Below are 20,790 nucleotides of genomic sequence, written 5' to 3' on the forward strand. Positions count from 1 at the left end.
CAAAGCGCAGCCAATTTTCATTCATTACTTATTTGTGAATGTTTTGTGCGCCTATATCATGATCTATTGTCCAGTTCAACACTGGTGAACATATGTATCATATCTCGAATTTGTATTGATATAGTGATAAATAAATAACCGAAGGTCGAGGAAGTTAGGTTAAGTCGTTATTGTGTTGGAGAGGGCTCGAAGGAGGATATCAACAAAGCTTCGCACACCGCGCTTAGTGTGAGCGAAAATATAAACGCTGAGTGGAGCTTGCAAGCGCGGATGAAGAGGGGTGGGGCGTTCATCCCTGTGTCGTTGTGCATCGTTGACGAAGAACAACATAATGAGGCGTTTGCAAGCTGAAGAGCACTCCTTGATGGTCAAATATTGAAAGACAGGCCTCAAGGTAACGTGTGTAAGTGTCTGTCATTTTGCCACTGATCCTATCAGGCGTACCGAAGACAATGGGCACAAGTGATAGTGAACTGTTTGTGGGTTGGTTCGTGGAGCGAGTAAAGCACGTTAAGCCTCATTCCTTGGTAGACTAGAGTCCAGCCACATGCAACTAATTAACGAGCGACGAAATTGACATATATATGAGACTAGCTGTCTCAGTTAGTCCATCAAACTCAAAGAAGATAGAGAGAGAGAGAGAGAGAGAGAGAGAGAGAGAGAGTATATGTGATTTTGACACTAGCATGGCATTAAGGATTTGCTTGGTAATAACCAAGGTTATATTAAATTTTAGATATGGTTTAACTGAAAATTCTGCATATCTGAAACATAATTTAACCATGGTCGTTATACAATAGGTTGATACATCATGTAAATACTTAAGTTTCATTTGCACATTGCAATTGGACACATAAATAGATCAGTTAATAATCAGTGTATTCGTGTGTTGGATTGTTGCAATCCTAAAGTTTTCAAGGTCAAACACACAGGTTTGTAGTGCATAGTGATGAATTGTCTTCTAATATTATGTTCCTTGGGAATTCTGGTCCCTATCAAGTGATCTGTATTGGAACAGTCTGATTCAGATCCACATGAGCATATTGGTCCTGGTAATTCCTTCCTAGAAATATTGTAGTTGAAATGTATGCTAGCAGGCTTACTGTATTAGAATACATGGTTTGGTCTGATTGAACATCATCCTCGATAGTCTCCAGGGTATACGTTACGATCACTCTCCACTATACCCTGGATGCATCCACGGCTTGGCCCGATGATTTTATTACCTCCCTTGGCTGGCTTTTTATCCAATCAGGTGTCTACACTGGGAAGTTGAGCGAACCAATCAAAACTCACTTTCGCTTCTTAAATTACCCAACCGTTTAAACTTAGCAACACAGTTGATGCAGAGGTACTCTGAAAGAGGTAGGAGTTCAGATCTGTCAATTTGTCTGTATGATTTCCCCCAAACTCTGAGTGGCACTGCAAACAAACCTTCGCTGCTGTGACCGCTATCTTTGTTGAAACTGACAAGCTCGGATGTAACGGCGGCCTAGCTGATTGTCTACTGTGAGAATGCGGAGCCAGCAAAGGGAGGTAATATAATTATCGGGCCAAGCCGTGGATGCATCCAGGGTATAGTGGAGAGCGATCGTAACGTATACCCTGGAGATTATCGAGGATGATTGAACGTGTGATTTCAAATTTATTTATTATACTGTGCAGATTTGTCTCCCTTAGTTCACATCAGAAACCTGTCATCAGGCTTGAATACCTGTTTTCCCTGATTAGGTTTCGGGAGTCGTCAGCACCATAGTGGTAAACTTTAATGACATGGTTTGCTGTGGGCTTTCCTGAAACATCAGACAAGCACATAGTTATGTGACTGTTATACTCTTGAATAAGCCACTCACTCACTCACTCACTCAGAAACACAGTGCAACTGATAGATATATCAACTATAGTGGAATATAATAATTCTTTCTTCTTTTCAGCTCTGCCTTTGGTAATGGAAACAATGGCACTCTTCAAAGCAAAACTGTTGAATAAAGGTGAGACGACCATTGCCCACCCATCTTAATATGTTTGTAGGTCAGAGAGTTTTGTGCTCGTTTGAGTCAGTGAGTGAGTTGGGTTTTACGCCTCTTTAGGCAATATTCCAGCAGTATAACGGTGGGGGACACCTGAAATGGGCTTCACACACTGTACCCATGTGGGGAATCAAACCCGGGTTTTCGGTGTGACGAGCCAACGCTTTACCCACTTGGCTCCCCCACCGCCTCGAATGAACAGTGAAAGAACAAGGAAAGAGTACCTGTCCACTGACTGGATTTAGAAAAGACCACCGGACGTGTATTGGTACTAAGAAAGAAGTTTAGAGTTGAAGCCCGAAACAGGTCACAGATCCAAACATATACCTTTTTATTTTACAAGCTGGTCAACGACCATCTCAATGTGGTATCTGCCTCATCGCCATATCTGCTCAAGATGTAACTAAGAGGTTGAGTGGTCAGACTCACTGACTTGGCAAACACTTATGATTGAATCCTTTCCAGATGTATGTTCATGTTATCAATCTCGTGATTGTCTGGTTTTGACTCAATTAAATCACTCATGTAACTGGAATATTGTTAAGTGTGGTATGGAATGATAAACAGTCAGTTTATGAATCTACTAGACCAGCCTGTAGGTCAGAAAAGAGTTACACCATCAGTGTGAGTGAGTGAGTTTAGTTTTATGCAATATTCCAGCTATATGACGGCGGTCTCTAAATAATCAAGTCTGGACCAGACAGTCCAGTGATCAGTGAAATCTTCAGAACCTACTGGAAAATATCTGACATCTTCACAATAATGAAATAATGACTTTCAACAATTGTATGTTAAGGCTCTGTAACAGCACTAAATGCTTAAGCATGGCTGAAATGACTCAAAAAGTCATATTTTTGTGAATATGGTCAATCTTTGATTTGCTTTTCCTGTATGAATATATTTGTTATTACCATATTTATGTAGTTGATAATGCCGTTGATAAAAGAAAGTTAGGTGATTTTTTTCAATTTTACAAAGAAAGCCATGATTACCATATCACTGAATAAGTTTGAAAAATGCATTGAAATATGGCTTGTATTGAATAATATATTACGACGGGTATGGTAATAGATGATTGCTTTATGCTTGATGTGTGATGTTGCTGGAATATTGCTGAAAGCGGCATAAAACCACATTCACTCACTCACTCACCCACTTGATGTGTGATGTTGCTGCAATATTGCTGAAAGCGGCATAAAACCAGATTCACTCACTCACTGACTTGATGTGTGTTATCTTGCAGTGTACAAGACCGGATGGATGAAATGCTTGTTTGTGGCGGTAGTCGTCCTGATAATATTCCTCTTGCTGCCAAGGAAAGGTACCGGTATGTAATTATCAGATAATTCATTGCATTGCTTTTCCGACAAATATATGCTATGACTGTATTCTGATGCATGGATCTGTCAGAGCTACAGATTACTTTTTGGGTCATTGAGTTACGTACTTGCTTGTGTTCATCTCAATTGGGTATCCTAATTTTCCTTTGACTAACCAAACAAATTGTACCCACCTTACGCAAACTCAATTGGGTATTTTGCCATTAATTGCAAAAATATAATAAAATTTAAATGTTGGTTTACGTATTTGTTTTTTATATTGATCTGTAAAAAGAGAAACGATAAAAAAGACTGCAAGTTACCAAGTTCATGTGCTGAGCCAATAGAAGCTCTCAGTATACCTCAGTTATTTTATCTATCCATCGGGACACAATCTATGATTTGACATTTTTGTGTGTACGCATGTCAAATTTATTGAGTATTTTCTAACATTCAAGCATACTTGTATGCAATAAACTTAACAGGAATTGAGTTTTCACATAAATATTTGCGTAATTTACGTAGATATGCAGCTTATCTGTTCCTCTGATCTGTGCAGGGAGCTAATGCTTTTTATAGTGATTGACACTGATTGTACATGTAGATCCTGTTTTCTACAAACCAAAGTCAGCAAAATGATGTCAAGGTCACCGCCGTGTTGTAGTCATGGATACAGAGTAGATAATGCGAGAGAAAATTTGTTAATGAATTTCCAAGAGAATCATTATGCGTGAATGATTTATGCAGATTTTAGGCGAATTGATGCCAATTATTAAGAAACTGGTTATATATTTTTTACCTATGTTAAAAACCACAGGAAAGCATTTTGCACTTTCTATTTGGCAAAGAATATTGCTATATAATGAATCTTTCAAACAAAGGATCTCCCACTCAATGACGATCTTGAAAAGTAAATGGCTTTTAGAGGGACTAGAAAAGGGGAAGTACTTTTAACAAACTAAGACAATTTCTTTGATCTTTACAGATGTCAAGACCCGGGGGTCTGCCCGTGATTCTTGGGGCTCTGCACACAAGGTTAAAGGTAAATTTCATGGATGTTTTATCACAAAATGTCATGCCAGTTTGATAATGAAAGCGAACTCAGGTACTTCTCCTTGTTGCCAACATGGAGTTTCTCTGTATTGTGCCTCCTTACTGTCAACAGGTGCCCCTCCTTGTCAGTTGGATGTTGTCTCTCCTTTTTGTCAACAGTGAATTTCTCTGTATCTTCAAAGGGTGTGCCTCCTTACTGTCAACAGGTGCCCCTCCTTGTCAGTTGGATGTTGTCTCTCCTTTTTGTCAACAGTGAATTTCTCTGTATCTTCAAAGGGTGTGCCTCCTTACTGTCAACAGGTGCCCCTCCTTGTCAGTTGGATGTTGTCTCTCCTTGTTGTCAACAGTGAATTTCTCTGTATTTTCAGAGGGTGTGCCTCCTTACTGTCAACAGGTGCCCCTCCTTGTCAGTTGGATGTTGTCTCTCCTTTTTGTCAACAGTGAATTTCTCTGTATTTTCAGAGGGTGTGCCTCATTACTGTCAACAGGTGCCCCTCCTTGTCAGCTGTGTGTTGTCTCTCCTTGTTGTCAACAGTGAATTTCTCTGTATTTTCAGAGGGTGTGCCTCCTTACTGTCAACAGGTGCCCCTCCTTGTCAGTTGGATGTTGTCTCTCCTTTTTGTCAACAGTGAATTTCTCTGTATTTTCAGAGGGTGTGCCTCATTACTGTCAACAGGTGCCCCTCCTTGTCAGCTGTGTGTTGTCTCTCCTTGTTGTCAACAGTGAAGTTCTCTGTATCTTCAGAGGGTGTGCCTCCTTACTGTTAACAGGTGCCCCTCCTTTTCAGCTGTGTGTTGTCTCTCCTTGTTGTCAACAGTGAAGTTCTCTGTATCTTCAGAGGGTGTGGCTCCTTACTGTCAACAGGTGCCCCTCCTTGTCAGCTGTGTGTTGTCTCTCCTTGTTGTCAACAGTGAAGTTCTCTGTATCTTCAGAGGATGTGCCTCCTTACTGTCAACAGGTGCCCCTCCTTTTCAGCTGGGTGTTGTCTCTCCTTGTTGTCAACAGTGGATTTCTCTGTATCTTCAGAGGGTGTGGCTCCTTACTGTCAACAGGTGCCCCTCCTTGTCAGCTGTGTGTTGTCTCTCCTTGTTGTCAACAGTGAATTTCTCTGTATTGTCCAGAGGGTGTGCCTCCTTACTGTCAACAGGTGCCCCTCCTTGTCAGTTGGATGTTGTCTCTCCTTGTTGTCAACAGTGAATTTCTCTGTATCTTCAAAGGGTGTGCCTCCTTACTGTCAACAGGTGCCCCTCCTTGTCAGTTGGATGTTGTCTCTCCTTGTTGTCAACAGTGAAGTTCTCTGTATCTTCAAAGGGTGTGCCTCCTTACTGTTAACAGGTGCCCTCCCTTGTCAGTTGGATGTTGTCTCTCCTTGTTGTCAACAGTGAATTTCTCTGTATCTTCAAAGGGTGTGCCTCCTTACTGTCAACAGGTGCCCCTCCTTGTCAGTTGGATGTTGTCTCTCCTTGTTGTCAACAGTGAATTTCTCTGTATCTTCAAAGGGTGTGCCTCATTACTGTCAACAGGTGCCCCTCCTTGTCAGTTGGATGTTGTCTCTCCTTGTTGTCAACAGTGAATTTCTCTGTATCTTCAAAGGGTGTGCCTCCTTACTGTCAACAGGTGCCCCTCCTTGTCAGTTGGATGTTGTCTCTCCTTGTTGTCAACAGTGAATTTCTCTGTATCTTCAAAGGGTGTGCCTCCTTACTGTCAACAGGTGCCCCTCCTTGTCAGTTGGATGTTGTCTCTCCTTGTTGTCAACAGTGAATTTCTCTGTATCTTCAAAGGGTGTGCCTCCTTACTGTCAACAGGTGCCCCTCCTTGTCAGTTGGATGTTGTCTCTCCTTTATGTCAACAGTGAATTTCTCTGTATCTTCAAAGGGTGTGCCTCCTTACTGTCAACAGGTGCCCCTCCTTGTCAGTTGGATGTTGTCTCTCCTTGTTGTCAACAGTGAATTTCTCTGTATCTTCAAAGGGTGTGCCTCCTTACTGTCAACAGGTGCCCCTCCTTGTCAGTTGGATGTTGTCTCTCGTTGTTGTCAACAGTGAATTTCTCTGTATCTTCAGAGGGTGTGCCTCCTTACTGTTAACAGGTGCCCCTCCTTGTCAGTTGGATGTTGTCTCTCCTTGTTGTCAACAGTGAATTTCTCTGTATCTTCAGAGGGTGTGCCTCCTTAGTGTCTACAGGTGCCCCTCCTTGTCAGTTGGATGTTGTCTCTCGTTGTTGTCAACAGTGAATTTCTCTGTATCTTCAGAGGGTGTGCCTCCTTACTGTTAACAGGTGCCCCTCCTTGTCAGCTGTGTGTTGTCTCTCCCTGTTGTCAGCTGGGTGTTGTCTCTCGTTGTGCCTCCTTACTGTCAACAGGTGCCCCTCCTTGTCAGTTGGATGTTGTCTCTCCTTGTTGTCAACAGTGAATTTCTCTGTATCTTCAAAGGGTGTGCCTCCTTACTGTCAACAGGTGCCCCTCCTTGTCAGTTGGATGTTGCCTCTCCTTGTTGTCAACAGTGAATTTCTCTGTATCTTCAGAGGGTGTGCCTCCTTACTGTCAACAGGTGCCCCTCCTTGTCAGTTGGATGTTGTCTCTCCTTGTTGTCAACAGTGAATTTCTCTGTATCTTCAAAGGGTGTGCCTCCTTACTGTCAACAGGTGCCCCTCCTTGTCAGTTGGATGTTGTCTCTCCTTGTTGTCAACAGTGAATTTCTCTGTATCTTCAAAGGGTGTGCCTCCTTACTGTCAACAGGTGCCCCTCCTTGTCAGTTGGACTCTCCTTGTTTCTCGTTGTTGTCAACAGTGAATTTCTCTGTATCTTCAGAGGGTGTGCCTCCTTACTGTTAACAGGTGCCCCTCCTTGTCAGCTGTGTGTTGTCTCTCCTTGTTGTCAACAGTGAAGTTCTCTTTATTGTCCGGAGGGTGTGCCTCCTTACTGTCAACAGGTGCCCCTCCCTGTTGTCAGCTGGGTGTTGTCTCTCGTTGTTGTCAACAGTGAATTGCTCTGTATTTTCAGAGGGTGTGCCTCCTTACTGTCAACAGGTGCCCCTCCCTGTTGTCAGCTGGGTGTTGTCTCTCGTTGTTGTCAACAGTGAATTGCTCTGTATCTTCAGAGGGTGTGCCTCCTTACTGTCAACAGGTGCCCCTGCTTGTCAGTTGGATGTTGTCCCTCCTTGTTGTCAACAGTGAAGTTCTCTGTATTGTCAAGAGGGTGTGCTTCCTTACTGTCAACAGGTGCCCCTCCTTGTCAGTTGGATGTTGTTTCTCGTTGTTGTCAACAGTGAAGTTCTCTGTATTTTCAGAGCGTGTGCCTCCTTACTGTCAACAGGTGCCCCTGCTTGTCAGTTGGATGTTGTCTCTCCTTGTTGTCAACAGTGAAGTTCTCTATTTTCAGAGGGTGTGCCTCCTTACTGTCAACAGATGCCCCTCCGTGTCAGTTGGATGTTGTCTCTCCTTGTTGTTAACAGTGAATTTCTCTGTATTTTCAGAGGGTGTGCCTCCTTACTGTCAACAGGTGCCCCTCCTTTTCAGCTGGATGTTGTCTCTCCTTGTTGTCAACAGTGAATTTCTTTGTATCTTCAGAGGGTGTGTCTCCTTACTGTCAACAGGTGCCCCTCCTTTTCAGCTGGATGATGTCTCTCATTGTTGTGAACAGTGAAGTTCTCTGTATTGTCCAGTGGGTGTGGCTCCTTACTGTCAACAGGTGCCCCTCCTTGTCAGTTGGATGTTGCCTCGCCTTGTTGTCAACAGTGAATTTCTCTGTATTGTCCAGTGGGTGTGGCTCCTTACTGTCAACAGATGCCCCTCCTTGTCAGTTGGATGTTGTCTCTCCTTGTTGTCAACAGTGAAGTTCTCTGTATTGTCCAGAGGGTGTGCCTCCTTACTGTCAACAGGTGCCCCTCCTTTTCAGCTGGATGTTGCCTCGCCTTGTTGTCAACAGTGAATTTCTCTGTATCTTCAGAGGGTGTGCCTCCTTACTGTCAACAGATGCCCCTCCTTGTCAGTTGGATGTTGTCTCTCCTTGTTGTCAACAGTGAATTTCTCTGTATCTTCAAAGGGTGTGCCTCCTTACTGTCAACAGGTGCCCCTCCTTGTCATTTGGATGTTGCCTCTCCTTGTTGTCAACAGTAAATTTCTCTGTATTGTCCAGAGGGTGTGCTTCCTTACTGTCAACAGGTGCCCCTCCTTTTCAGCTTGGTGTTGTCTCTCCTTGTTGTCAACAGTGAATTTCTCTGTATTTTCAGAGGGTGTGCCTCCTTACTGTCAACAGGTGCCCCTCCCTGTTGTCAACTGGATGTTGTCTCTCCTTGTTGTCAACAGTAAATTGCTCTGTATTGTCCAGGGGCAGTGGGGTAGCCTTATGGACAAAGCATCTGCTCATCACTCCGAAGATCTGGGATCGATTCCCCATATGGGTACAATGTGTGAAGCCCATTTCTGGTGTCGCCAGCCGTGATATTGATGGAATATTGCTAAAAGTGGCGTAAAACTAAACTCGCTTACTCATAGCTACCATATATTGCTGTCTATGAGGCCACCCCATTTTTAAGGCTATCCCCTGTAAAAGCCATGAAAATTGATGCCAATTTTTATATATAACAAGATATGGAATGAAGCACATTACCATGAAACGCAATCCGCACATTTTTTTAAAAATGTGTTTGACTTCTCTTATATGGTTGCGATACGCAATATGTTTCTTTTCACAAAACTATGGGAATTCTTAATCTCCTAGTGACTCAAGTTGTAGAGGATGCTCATCCAACGCCAGGTCACGCCCGATATTCCTGGGGCTCTGTGGACAAAGTTCAAGGTATATTCTGTGTGAAACTGTCACCATGGTAACCATGCACATTGCACTGCTGGTAGTGAGAAGATGTCATCTTGAAAATTCTTTTGTTTGATTCTGATTAATGATTTCCATTACTAACTCTGTTATAAAAAATTAAGAATTTTTTCAATTGGTAAAATTCTATACTTAGTTGTTAAATGTTTTCTTTAAGAAATAACAGTCCTTGTAAAAAAAATGCAAATACAGCAGAGACATGAATGCTATGTAAATAATATAATTTTTCAACCAATCAGTAAGTATGGAAATAAACTAAGGAATTTTTTTTATGTTTTATTCAATCAATAACTGTTAACTATTAATTAAATGTTTCCTGTTACTCGCCAAGCTGTACGCTTCTTCCCTAATGCTGCTATGCTAACACTGTAGGAAGAAACAATGGAGCCATGTATAGAAGGACCCATGAAGATCTGGGTTGGGAGTGATCTTCAGTAAGCCATGCTTGTCGTAAGAGGCGACTAATGGGATCGGTTGGTCAGCCTTGCTGATTTGATTGACACATGTCATCGTATCCCAATTGCGTAGATTGATGCTCATGCTGTTGGTCACTGGATTGTGTGGTCCAGATTCGATTATTTACAGACTGCCGCCATATAGCTGGAATATTGCTGAGTGCGGCTGAAGCTAAACTTACTCACTCCATGTATTGAATACCTTAACTGGTATATGTGATCCATTTGGTAATTTTGATTACTGCTTATTGCCTTAAACCAGTGAACCATTTCAAATATGGATGTTCACAACACACCTATAATGAGCAGATATGGCCATGAGGCAGATACCACATTGAGATGGTCATTGACCAGCTTGTAAAATAAAAAGGTATATGTTTGGATCTGTGACCTGTTTCGGGCTTCAACTCTAAACTTCTTTCTTAGTACCAATACACGTCCGGTGGTTCTTTTCTAAATCAAGTCCGTGGACTGGTACTCTTTCCTTGTTCTTTCACTGTTCATTCGGGGCGATGGTGTAGCCTAGTGGGTAAAGCGTTGGCTCGTCAAGCCAAAGACCCGGGTTCGATTCCCCTCATGGGTACAATGTGTGAAGCCCATTTCTGGTGTCCCCTGCCATGATGTTGCTGGAATATTGCTAAAAGCGGCGTAAAACCAAACTCGCTCACTGTTCATTCCCAATCAACCTGTGCTGATCCAGGTTAGAACTACACTCAAGCAACCCATGCTTGTTGTAAGATGTGACAAAAGTGATCAGGTGGCGTCTCGCTGATTTGGTTAAAGGATGTCATCGTGATTGAGTGGATCGATGCTCATGATGTCAGTCAAGGGATTGGCTCGGTTATTCACAGCTGGCTGATATAAACCTGGAATACCGCTATACGACGGACAAAATATACCATTGCTGAAATGTCCCAATGCGCGTGTACCCATCGTATCCCATGTTACCATCCCGTAGATGGATGCTGTTGATGACTTGATTGTCTGGTCCAGACTTGATTACTTACAGACTGCCTATATAGTTTAAATATTGCTGATCACAGCTTTAAACAACAAACACCGCATTCTGAGTCAGTGGTGGAGATCATCACTTGCAAAAAAAGAAAGTCAGATCTCATGTTGGGTCATCGTGTCCCAATTGTGTAGATCGATGCTCATGCTGTTGATCACAGCATGAGCTGGATTGTCTGGTCCAGACTCGATTATTTAGAGACCGCCGCACTATAGCTGGAATATTGCTGAGTGCGGCGTAAAACTAAACTCAATCAGTCAATCATAAAGATTGTCCTTATCCAATTTGTATGTGTCGTTATGGCTTGTAGTAAATATACATGTCAGTATGAATGTCACTTATACATCCAGAGCATCTTGCATAAAGACATACCTCCCGCTTTCTTGTACTAAAGATGCCATGACAAAGCTGGTAGATTACACATTGCCATTTAGAAAGTGGTCAAATGTAACATATGTTATATTTGGGATTACACTTTCTTAGTAAAGTACAGATTCTAGTACTGTGGGGTTGAGCCCCAACCAGGATTCGAACCCACACCCACAGAGTCAGGCATCTAATCGCCAACACACAAAGTCAGCCGCCTAACCTGCTCAGCTTTTGCCTTCCACAAGCCGCAGTGGTTGAGCAGGTTAGGCGGCTGACTTTGTTCGCCATACATAATATAGTTTATGAAAAACGTCATATACCATTCATCCTTTATTTCTTTTTATCCTAATTGATATGCAGAATGATTGATTTAGGGATTTTCTCATTACATTTTTCATGCCTGTACTCTTATTGAAAGTTAACTATTTTTACGAGTTCATACATAGCTTTGATTGTCAAATGCACAATCGCTTTGCACGTGCAAATGCATCTTCCCCTCTCAACAGTGCTGCAGCTAGTTGTTACCACCCTCTGTTGATTGATTGTTATAACATGTTTCTAAATTTGTTGATAATATGCAAATTTTTGTTATTTTTACAAGTACAAATTTACCTTTTGGATGATGATTAGAGGACCAAATTAAAAGGCCTAGTTGGGAAAAATATTTTTTAATACTTGTTAAAACTACCTATTTTAACAGTGTTTAAAACTCCCAAAATTCCAAACCAGACAGCCGGACTGGTAACGTTAAAAAAATACCAGTACGGATAGAAACTTGCCTGTCCGGTTTTCAACAATTAAAAACTGTGACTGCCATTTCCAACTCACGCAAGCTCCATTCACTGTTTGTAGGCATCGGAATGAACTACATAGCACAAACAGGCAATGCACTGAGTTTAGGTAAAACTGAACGTACATGATTGTGATTGGTTATCGTAGCATGAACTGTCCAATCGTAAGTAGTTTAACATAATTATCCTAATACCTTAAACACCTCAAACTGATGACAAGAGAGCCCATCTGATACTATGAAATATTTACTCTTAGGGGTAAAAATATCTACCAGACCACTGGACAGGCTACTTTTGAAATTTGACCGTCCGAGAAGAAAATAGACCGTTCCGGTCGGTCGGGCAGGCGGGAATTTTAAACACTGATTTTAATGAAGTAATGAACAAATAAATGCCAAAACCCATTTTATTTCTATTTCCGTGAGTACTATAGTGTTTACAAGAGGCATTTTGATTGCTTGTTGATGTCAAGGCACTTTTGTTGCTGCTTCAGATTTAGTATATTTTTGCACCTACATAGTCTGCTTCTACTTATGTTCCGGCACCCGTGAAGTTCCGGGTTAGAATATTGAAGGTACAATCTGTCTTATCCTCTTCTTTCAAGAATTATCCCATGGATATTGGGTGAGAATATAGGTCCCCAATAACCTATGGTTGTCGTCGGTGTTGTGGTTGCTTGGATTGATGCTCATGATATCAATCACTGGATTATGTGGTCCAGATTGAATCATTTGTCATAGAGGTGGATTTGTGCTGAATGTCTCGTTGAATAATACACAATATGTTGACAATGTTTTTATTATATATTTTTCAGTTCATGCAGAGGACAGCGTCGCTCAAGGACTTAAACAAAGAATTCGTGTTTTGTGTTTGGTAATGACCTTGAAAGAGAATGAAGAATCGCGAGCTCTTGCCGTCAACCAGACATGGGGGAGGAGATGTACGAAACTCCTGTTTGTCACATCGGAAATGCTGGAGGATCTTCCATCTTTGGTGTTACGTGTTGAAGACGGCAGAAACCATTTGACTGCCAAAACTATGGCTATGTTCAAATATGCCTTCAGCCATTATTTGGACCAGTTTGACTGGTTTCTCAAAGCAGACGATGACACATTTTTCGTCATGGAGAATTTGCGATATTTATTGTCACTCCATGACCCATCAAACAAAGTTTATGTCGGACATCACTTCAAGAGATACATCGACAGTGGCTATATGAGTGGGGGAGCGGGCTATGCTATAAATAACGCCGCTTTGAGACACTTCGGAGAAAAATCCAATTTATGTGTCTCGGATGGTTGGGGGGAAGATATTGACTTCGGAAGGTGCATGGAAAATATTGGGATACAGTGTTACCAGACTAAGGACATCCTTGGAAGGAACAGCTTCCATGGCCTTGGGTTCGATGAGATGATGTACTGGTTTGACAAAGTCAAGCTCCATGCCGTCCAGGTTAAAGAACCTATACATATAGTGAGTGTTGACTGATACTTCGGAATCCTGTGTTGCACGTCGGGCTCAACGGCCATTGATGAAATATAGAATTTGATTTTATTACTAGTTGATGTTTCTTTTGCCAACATTATTATAGTTATGAAGTGAAAGGTTTTTCTATATTTAGGCCAGACCAATTTTATTTCTTGTTTTATGGATCCGTCGGTCATATTTTTTCATGAATAAGAAAAAAGATAAAAATTAATTTTACCCGCTCAAAAGATTTTATTAGCCAAACATGTAAAACAAGAATTTTTTTAGATTGTTTATTTGCCTCATATACGCTTCATGAATTGCCAAAAGATAAATACTTTTAGTAAGTAAAAGGAATATTACTTTGACTGGTGATTTTTAATTATCATTATTATTTTTTTACCTCCTGCTTTTAGGTTTTCTGAGGACAAATATCCATAAAACAAGAAATAAAATTGGTCTGGCCTTAGCAATTCTGTAAAAGGATACATATATGGTCAGGTATTGGAGGTTCAAAGTGTATCACAATATGTTGCGATACACATGGCCGTACGTATCACGATAAATCACGATATATTGGGTTAAATAATAGTATTCTGTATTATAATTTAGAATTTTGAATTCAGATACAATCTGAAACACTGCATGAACTGAAGTTTATCATAAATAGAAGAGAACAAGATGTTGGTGATAACATCTGACCATCTTTAAGACTAGGATGTTGTTGATGGAAGTGTAAGAATGTGCACGCATATAAGGGAGGTAACTGAGAATTAACTTCTGATCTTCACAGACTTATTGAAGCATTTTGAAGGTGTTTGGAAAGGGTATAACATTGAAGACATAATAAAACTCACTCTTTGAAATTATTCCAAATAGAAGTACCCCTCCGCTTGTCACCCCCTCTGTCCCTCTGTCGGGGTACAATTGTTAAAGCATTTCCTCATCACACTTGAGACCTGGGTTCGATTCCCCACATGGGTTCAATGTGTGAAGCCCATTTCTGGTGTCCCCCACCATGATATTGCTGGAATATTGCTTAAAGCGGCGTAAAACTGACTGACTGACTGACTGACTGACTGACTGACTCCCCTCCCCCTCTCTCTCTTTCTCCTTGTGCATTTTACAACACTGACATGGGTATATCATGGAAGGGAAGTAACTCTATACTAGTCACTAACATATACCAAATTTTATTTTGACATTTGCTTGTAAGACGCGACTAACGGGAGTGGGTGGTCAGGCTTGCTGACTTGGTTGACACATCATTGTATCCCAGTTGTGTAGATCGATGCTCATGCTGTTGATCACTGGATTGTCTAGTCCAGGCTCAATTATTTACAGACCGCCGTCATATAGCTGGAATATTGCTGAGTGTGGCGTTAAACAACAACCAAACCAAAGAATCATTTTGGCATTGTTTTGCTTTGAAAGATTACCCTGTCAACCAAACTAAAATGTATTGATGCCATTGTTTTGAAAGATTACCCTGTCAACCAAAACAAAATGTATTAATGCCACTGTTTTGAAAGGTTATTCTGTAAACCAAACCAAACTGTAATAATGCCTCTGTTTTGTTTGTGTTCAGGGTCCATCCTGCTGCAGCCAACTCTCCGTCAGCTTCCACTACTTATCTCCGCAACAGATGTATCAGTTTGAGTTCCTGCTGTACCGGATGGCGGTGTACGGGAGACGCACCTCGGACAACATGTTCAAAGACTTCTTTCCAGCAACAACAATACCTAAAGGCCATTACACGGAGGACCCCATACCTCGATTCTACTGAGTGAGTGAGTGAGTGAGTGAGTGAGTGTAGTTTTACACCACTTTAACAATATTCCAGCAATATCACGGCGGGGGACACCAGAAATGGGCTTCACACATTGTACCCATGTGGGGAATCGAACCTGGGTCTTCGGCATGACAAGCGAAAGCTTTAACCACTTGGCTACCCCACTCTTCTATTGAAGGGGTGGCGGAGTAGTTTAGTGGTTAATGTGTTTGCCACTCACACAAAAGACCCAGGTATGATTCTCCACATGGGTACAATTTGTAAATGTAAATGTAAAGCCCATTTCTGGTTACCATACTGTGATATTACTGGATTATTGTGAAAAGTAATTTGATATATATATGACACTGGTTATATTTCACCTTATGGGTAATAAATTGCTTTATTGGCGGTCTGATTAATTGAAATAAGCGACACAGTCGATCATGTTTTCTCATTATCGAACTCAAACAATATTTTTCACAAGGTCTTGCCTTGTCTTGCCTGTTACATTTCATAAGTGCAAAAAGTTCGTTCCAAGTCATGATTGAATTTTCCTTAAAGACTTCAGGAAATTTATGTTCCTAACATACTAGTCATCACTAAAGATGTGAAATTTGCAAATGCATTTTGTCCAATTTGCAAAAAAATAAAAATTATGAAAGAACTACATGTTTTTTCTTTATATTTTTATGCATTAACAAACATAACCAGGAAAATTTGATAAATGACGCTAACCAAATATCTTCGATGATTGATTGGTTGTAATGAACCAATCATCAATTTATGAGATTTTAACCAATTCCTAACACTAATGTTTAGTATTCATACCATGTGAGGTTGTCTTTGATTTAACGTTGAATTAGTGAATAGGATAGAATAAGATAATCAAGTTAGTTTTCTTAATTTTGAAAGAATTTGTCTGAATGATGATATGTAACCAAGCAACCCAATGGTCAGGAGAAGTCATGGTGACATAGTCCTTATGTTTCATATAAAGAGCAAATGTTAAAGGCACAATGTCACACATTTTCAACAATATTTTGGCTTATATTATATATATTGGGGCATATGCGCTCACTTTAGCTTCCTATTGATGCAATAAAACACTTATTATCCCTTACCACTTGCCTGAAATCTATAATTGAAACTTCGAGACGAACAGCTTCCAAACAGAAAACACTTGCCTTATATGGAATGAAAATTGTCGCACACAGTGTTGCCAGTGTTTGCCAAACTGGTTTCAATCATAGGTTGTGGGTAGGATATTAGTAGAGAGCGCTCCAAGGGACATAACTCTAAGGGGTTCACTTGAAATAATGTTCAGCCAGTAGAGGGCGCGAGAGTCGATTTAATGCAACTTTGCATTAATTCATTCCAACTTTTTAATATAATATTGCAATCTAAATACGTAAAAAAAATGTGGAATAAATTATATGGTAGCTTCCTTGAGGGCTGATAGTTAGTATTACTGAGAGAAATGCATTATTTCTTTTAAGATAAGTGCGGTGTGATATGGTGCCTTTAAGCAGGCTTGTATAAAGGGTATGGCTGAGATGTTCTGAGCCTGAGGATTCAGACAATACAGCGTTATTGGTTTGTGGACATCGAAGGGGATTATAACTTCCATCAACAGAACCCATTGTACTTACATTCAAAACTGCCTCTCCTCGTATCATGTACCAATTATCATCACATGTATTTTTATATTGGCCAATTGGCCTATGAAAATTTGAAGCTTCCAATGGATGTGTTTTTGTAATATTTTATTTATTTATGAGTGTTTTGTTTGTGAAACCAAGAATCAGGGGTGGAAATAACCCATTGCCCGACGCCTGAGTCCAGCGTTTTTTTCTGTCGGGCAAGCAAATTTGTATATCACACTGTACCGGTGTCCAGTTGACTTTCCAATGTTAATTATGTTGTTTATTTAAAGAATCAACAAGAAAACGGCTGTTATAGTGGAAAAATGATCAGGGCAAGTGATTTTACATGTGCCACTGTACCGGAGTACACTAGCAATTTTAAAGTTATTTCCACCCCTGAGAATGCAATAATGCTGTGAACCAAAGCCCCCGTTTTACCTTGTCTTGTCTCACCTTGTAATGTGAATATCGCAACACTTTGTGATGTTTATGAATTTTAGCTCATCTCACTGGAAAGGCCATGTGGACTTATGTCCTCGCAAATCATCCATTGTCCATCTCTGTCTGTCCATCTGTTTGTGTGAAAACAAAGTCTTGGATCAATGGACGTGTTTTGTCTTCAAAATGAGCACCTTATAAATGTGCTGAATTCATTTAATTTAGCAACAAATTATGTTTAAGTAAAGAGACAAACTGTACAATGTCAGAAGTAAATAGATATAACGGAAAAATAAACATCCCATGTTTCTAAAAGCATTAGCATTTGTTTTTCACTCAAAGCAACCTATCCGAACACTGTTATATAAAATAGATTTACACAAACACATTTATAAGGTGCTCATTTTGAAGGTTTATACAGTGTATCTTGTCAGTAAGTAGTTGCGAGAGGTAGCAGCTTTCCACTTGCTTCTCACAAATGTTTCTGCCAGTTCTATGAATCATGTTTACTTTTGTCATCATCCCTTCCTATGTACTTTTAATTCTTGCACCTTGAGCACGCTGCAAATGAGCACATTATGTATATGCTCAATTATTATTATTATTATTTATTAATTCTGAATGATGATTTTAGCTGTATTTTTCATATTTTTATTCCTTATGATTCTGTTGTGCAGATAAAAATGACATTAAACTATTTATTTTCTGAGTGTTGATTTAACTCAGATCATTCCAATTTGTCAACAGAAATGAGTGTCCCCTGAAATATGGGGAATTTTTTTTACCTTATCCTGCATTACTCCTTAATGCATTTACTGCTTTCCTTTGACAAGACGAAGCTGTGAGATGGAGCATCAAAGAGAAGTTGTTCCAACTAAGCGAGCCGCCATACTGCCATCGTACTGCGCCCATGTGACCTGGAAAGTGCTGACATCACGTATCTTCACATTACTGCTTGTCACCAGCCTGACAGGCCGTGCGATTTTTTGCTGGGATCAAACTTGCGACTTTACACGTTTTTTCTGTGTTTTCTTTTGTCGTTTTTCCTTTTGGATAGTTTCTTCAAGAAACGGTTTGTGACTATTTATTTAAAGAGAAGAGTAATTGTGTTTTTCCCTGGTCTGCACGTTATTTAATTGATTCATGTTTATATCGTGTCGTCTGCTTGTTCCATTTAGCCATGTTGCATTCAGTGCACGTGAACACGGCCTCGTGTTCTGCTCTGTTTTTGCAGGTTTTATTCCTTGGTAGTCTCTTTTATGCTACTTTACCAATGTTCTGTTTATATACTACAATATTCGTTACTAAATGTATCTGTAACTTGTCCAGTATATTGTTACAAGCATTAAGTTTTCCCTTAACCATGTTTTTGGTAGGCGGGAAATAATGGTTGTCTCTTTATTTGTGTTTTTTTCTTACACACTTTATTGGTTTTGGGCTTCTGCTTATGTTGCAGATTTATGCCGCGTTATATTGCCTGCAACGACAGCAAGTCAAGCAGGGACCCCCATCCGAGGTGTTTAAACTGTACTTGGCAGTGTTCCCTGACATCCAAGTGTGCTCTTTCTCCCACAGCTTTCAATAAGTATTTGCAGGTTTCTAGGAAGCGAATTACGCAACAAGCTTACAGACGCAGGATGTCTGCTTCTCAAGACTCTATTATCTCCCTGGCTGCTACGGAGGTATGTGGTTCTATGGAGGAGACATCAACCCCACCGACTAAGGTGATGTCTGGTTTATCTACTACAGCATCTTTGAGTGGTTTGTCGACACTGCCTGGCGTCTTTGTCTTCAACAGCTTCGACACTGTTTTTTCTGACACCATCTACTTGTCCGGCGCCTCTAGTGTCGTCTGTGATGACAGCATCAGCGACTGTGGCGCCGCCTAGCCTTCCTGCCTACCAGTGTGAGCTTCCAGCGCCCTACATGGACCCAGGTTGGATGCAGTCCTTTTTACAGTCTATGTTTCAACAGAGGATGGCACCTTTGGTGGTCCCTCCATTTACTCCACAGCCGGCGTTCCCTTCCCTCCCAGGACATGCAGTGTTTGCAGCGCCTGGGGCGCCTCTCCTGATGGCAACTCCTCCCGCGCACACTGTACCTCTGTTGTCTACTGCACAGTCTGCACCGCCTTTACCTGCCGCGTCACTGGTTCTCTCGTCTCCGACTCCGTTGACGCTTGTAGCTTCCGTTACTGCTCCAGCGTGTGTGGCGCCCTCGGCATCTCCTTTTTTGACACCATCAACAGTTACGGGTAGCGCCTCTACTTCTAGTTCGCGCCATAGCAGGAAATCCACCAAACAGAGATGCAGGTCTTATAAGCACCATTCGGATTCATCAGAGGGCGCTTTTGTACCGATTGATGAAGACTCATCTCCAGAAATTAATGCTCACTTAGGACTTCGACAAGTCCCGGAGCGGATGTCTGATCGTCTATCCGAGGTGGCTCCTTCCCCAGTTCCGGGTATTGAAAAGAGGGATATTATTTGGTCGGACCCAACTTCTATCCCACCGGATCCTATGATCAAGGATTTGATAACGACTCTTGACGAGGATTTTGCCACGTTATCTCTTACTCCATCCATTAAGGTGCCACGTTTTCGGAAGGATGATTTTCCTATCCATGCTCTTGAAGTGGCGGATTTGCCTCACACGCTTGATGAGGACTTACTGACTAGCTCATCTAAACCTGCAACGCTCTGTATGCTGGACACTTGTTTAGCCTTTATTGAGACGGAAATTCGATGCTCCCTCAAACCTTTGTCGGCACTGGCATCCTCCTTGAGGGCGATTAGTCGTGACTTATCTGAAAACAATCTGAATCGTATAAACCATCTCCACACTGTGATGACTTTTCAACAGAGGCAAACTGAGCATATGAGTAATCTTCTGAAGGCAATGCTAGCTGAAATCACGTCAACACGACGCCTGGGATATTTGGCTCTTTTGGAATGGGACTCTGAATTTAAACGACGTCTACTTCGTCAGCCTTGGTCTGCTTCCTCCCTTTTTAATGGTGAAGTTTCCAACACACACTCCCGTGTTTCTGATTATGCTCGTGATGAGACGGCCCTCAAGGCCCTGGAACAAGTTTCGAAGAATTCAGCGCTTAAAGTTCCTAGGGTAGGGAATTATCAACCCGGGTGCACCTCTCTCCAGCCACAATCCAGCCAGCCCTGTCGGGGTAGAGGTCGTGAGAGAGGGAGACAATCTGGGAATTACCAGCCCTGCAGGGACAGGAGTTCTGGTAGAGGGAGGGAGGGGCAAGCAATGAAGTGCTGGACACAACGACTGGGAACTCCCACCCCCAGCCGTACCGGTCACAAACACCTCAGTAGGTGGGAGATTGGGTCGATATTGGAAGAACTGGTGGTTATTAGGAGACCAACATCCTCCGTCAGGCTATCGACTTTCACTGATAGACAATCCACTGTTAACAATCTCACCTCAAACGGATGTTTACCCCCCCAACCAAAATCACATCTTATTGGACAATATAAACATTTTGTTACACAAGAGAGCCATTGAGATAGTGCCGACTTTGACACCAGGTTTTTACTCCCCAGTATTCTGGTTCCCAAAAGGACTCCGACAAGTTCAGAATGATCCA

The 20,790-nt window shown here is 41.5% G+C and overlaps 2 protein-coding genes across 5 annotated transcripts; both read left to right on the forward strand.

Moving 5' to 3' along the window:
• Positions 1 to 264: 264 nt before the first annotated feature.
• On the forward strand, positions 265 to 15,211 carry LOC124284990 (glycoprotein-N-acetylgalactosamine 3-beta-galactosyltransferase 1-like). Of its 3 annotated transcripts, none has more exons than XM_046721127.1 (7): positions 265 to 403; positions 1,935 to 1,991; positions 3,274 to 3,357; positions 4,335 to 4,391; positions 9,121 to 9,198; positions 12,673 to 13,331; positions 14,914 to 15,211. In XM_046721127.1, the coding sequence occupies exons 2-7, from the start codon at positions 1,949 to 1,951 to the stop codon at positions 15,109 to 15,111; spliced, it is 1,119 nt and encodes a 372-aa protein (XP_046577083.1). In that variant the 5' UTR covers positions 265 to 403; positions 1,935 to 1,948; the 3' UTR covers positions 15,112 to 15,211. The 3 variants fall into 3 exon arrangements, with proteins under 3 accessions (XP_046577083.1, XP_046577084.1, XP_046577086.1); XM_046721128.1 differs by having other exon boundaries at positions 265 to 394; XM_046721130.1 differs by lacking the exon at positions 9,121 to 9,198.
• Positions 15,212 to 17,143: 1,932 nt separating this feature from the next.
• On the forward strand, positions 17,144 to 20,790 carry LOC124284989. Of its 2 annotated transcripts, none has more exons than XM_046721126.1 (2): positions 17,144 to 20,484; positions 20,725 to 20,790. In XM_046721126.1, exons 1-2 carry the CDS (start codon positions 19,038 to 19,040, stop codon positions 20,784 to 20,786), a joined length of 1,509 nt encoding a protein of 502 aa, XP_046577082.1. In that variant the 5' UTR covers positions 17,144 to 19,037; the 3' UTR covers positions 20,787 to 20,790. The 2 variants fall into 2 exon arrangements, with proteins under 2 accessions (XP_046577082.1, XP_046577081.1); XM_046721125.1 differs by having other exon boundaries at positions 17,144 to 18,336; positions 18,834 to 20,790.

The sequence above is a fragment of the Haliotis rubra genome, unplaced genomic scaffold (genome assembly GCF_003918875.1).
Source record: "Haliotis rubra isolate DU_JTF1 unplaced genomic scaffold, ASM391887v1 Scf35, whole genome shotgun sequence".
NCBI classification, from domain to species: domain Eukaryota; kingdom Metazoa; phylum Mollusca; class Gastropoda; order Lepetellida; family Haliotidae; genus Haliotis; species Haliotis rubra.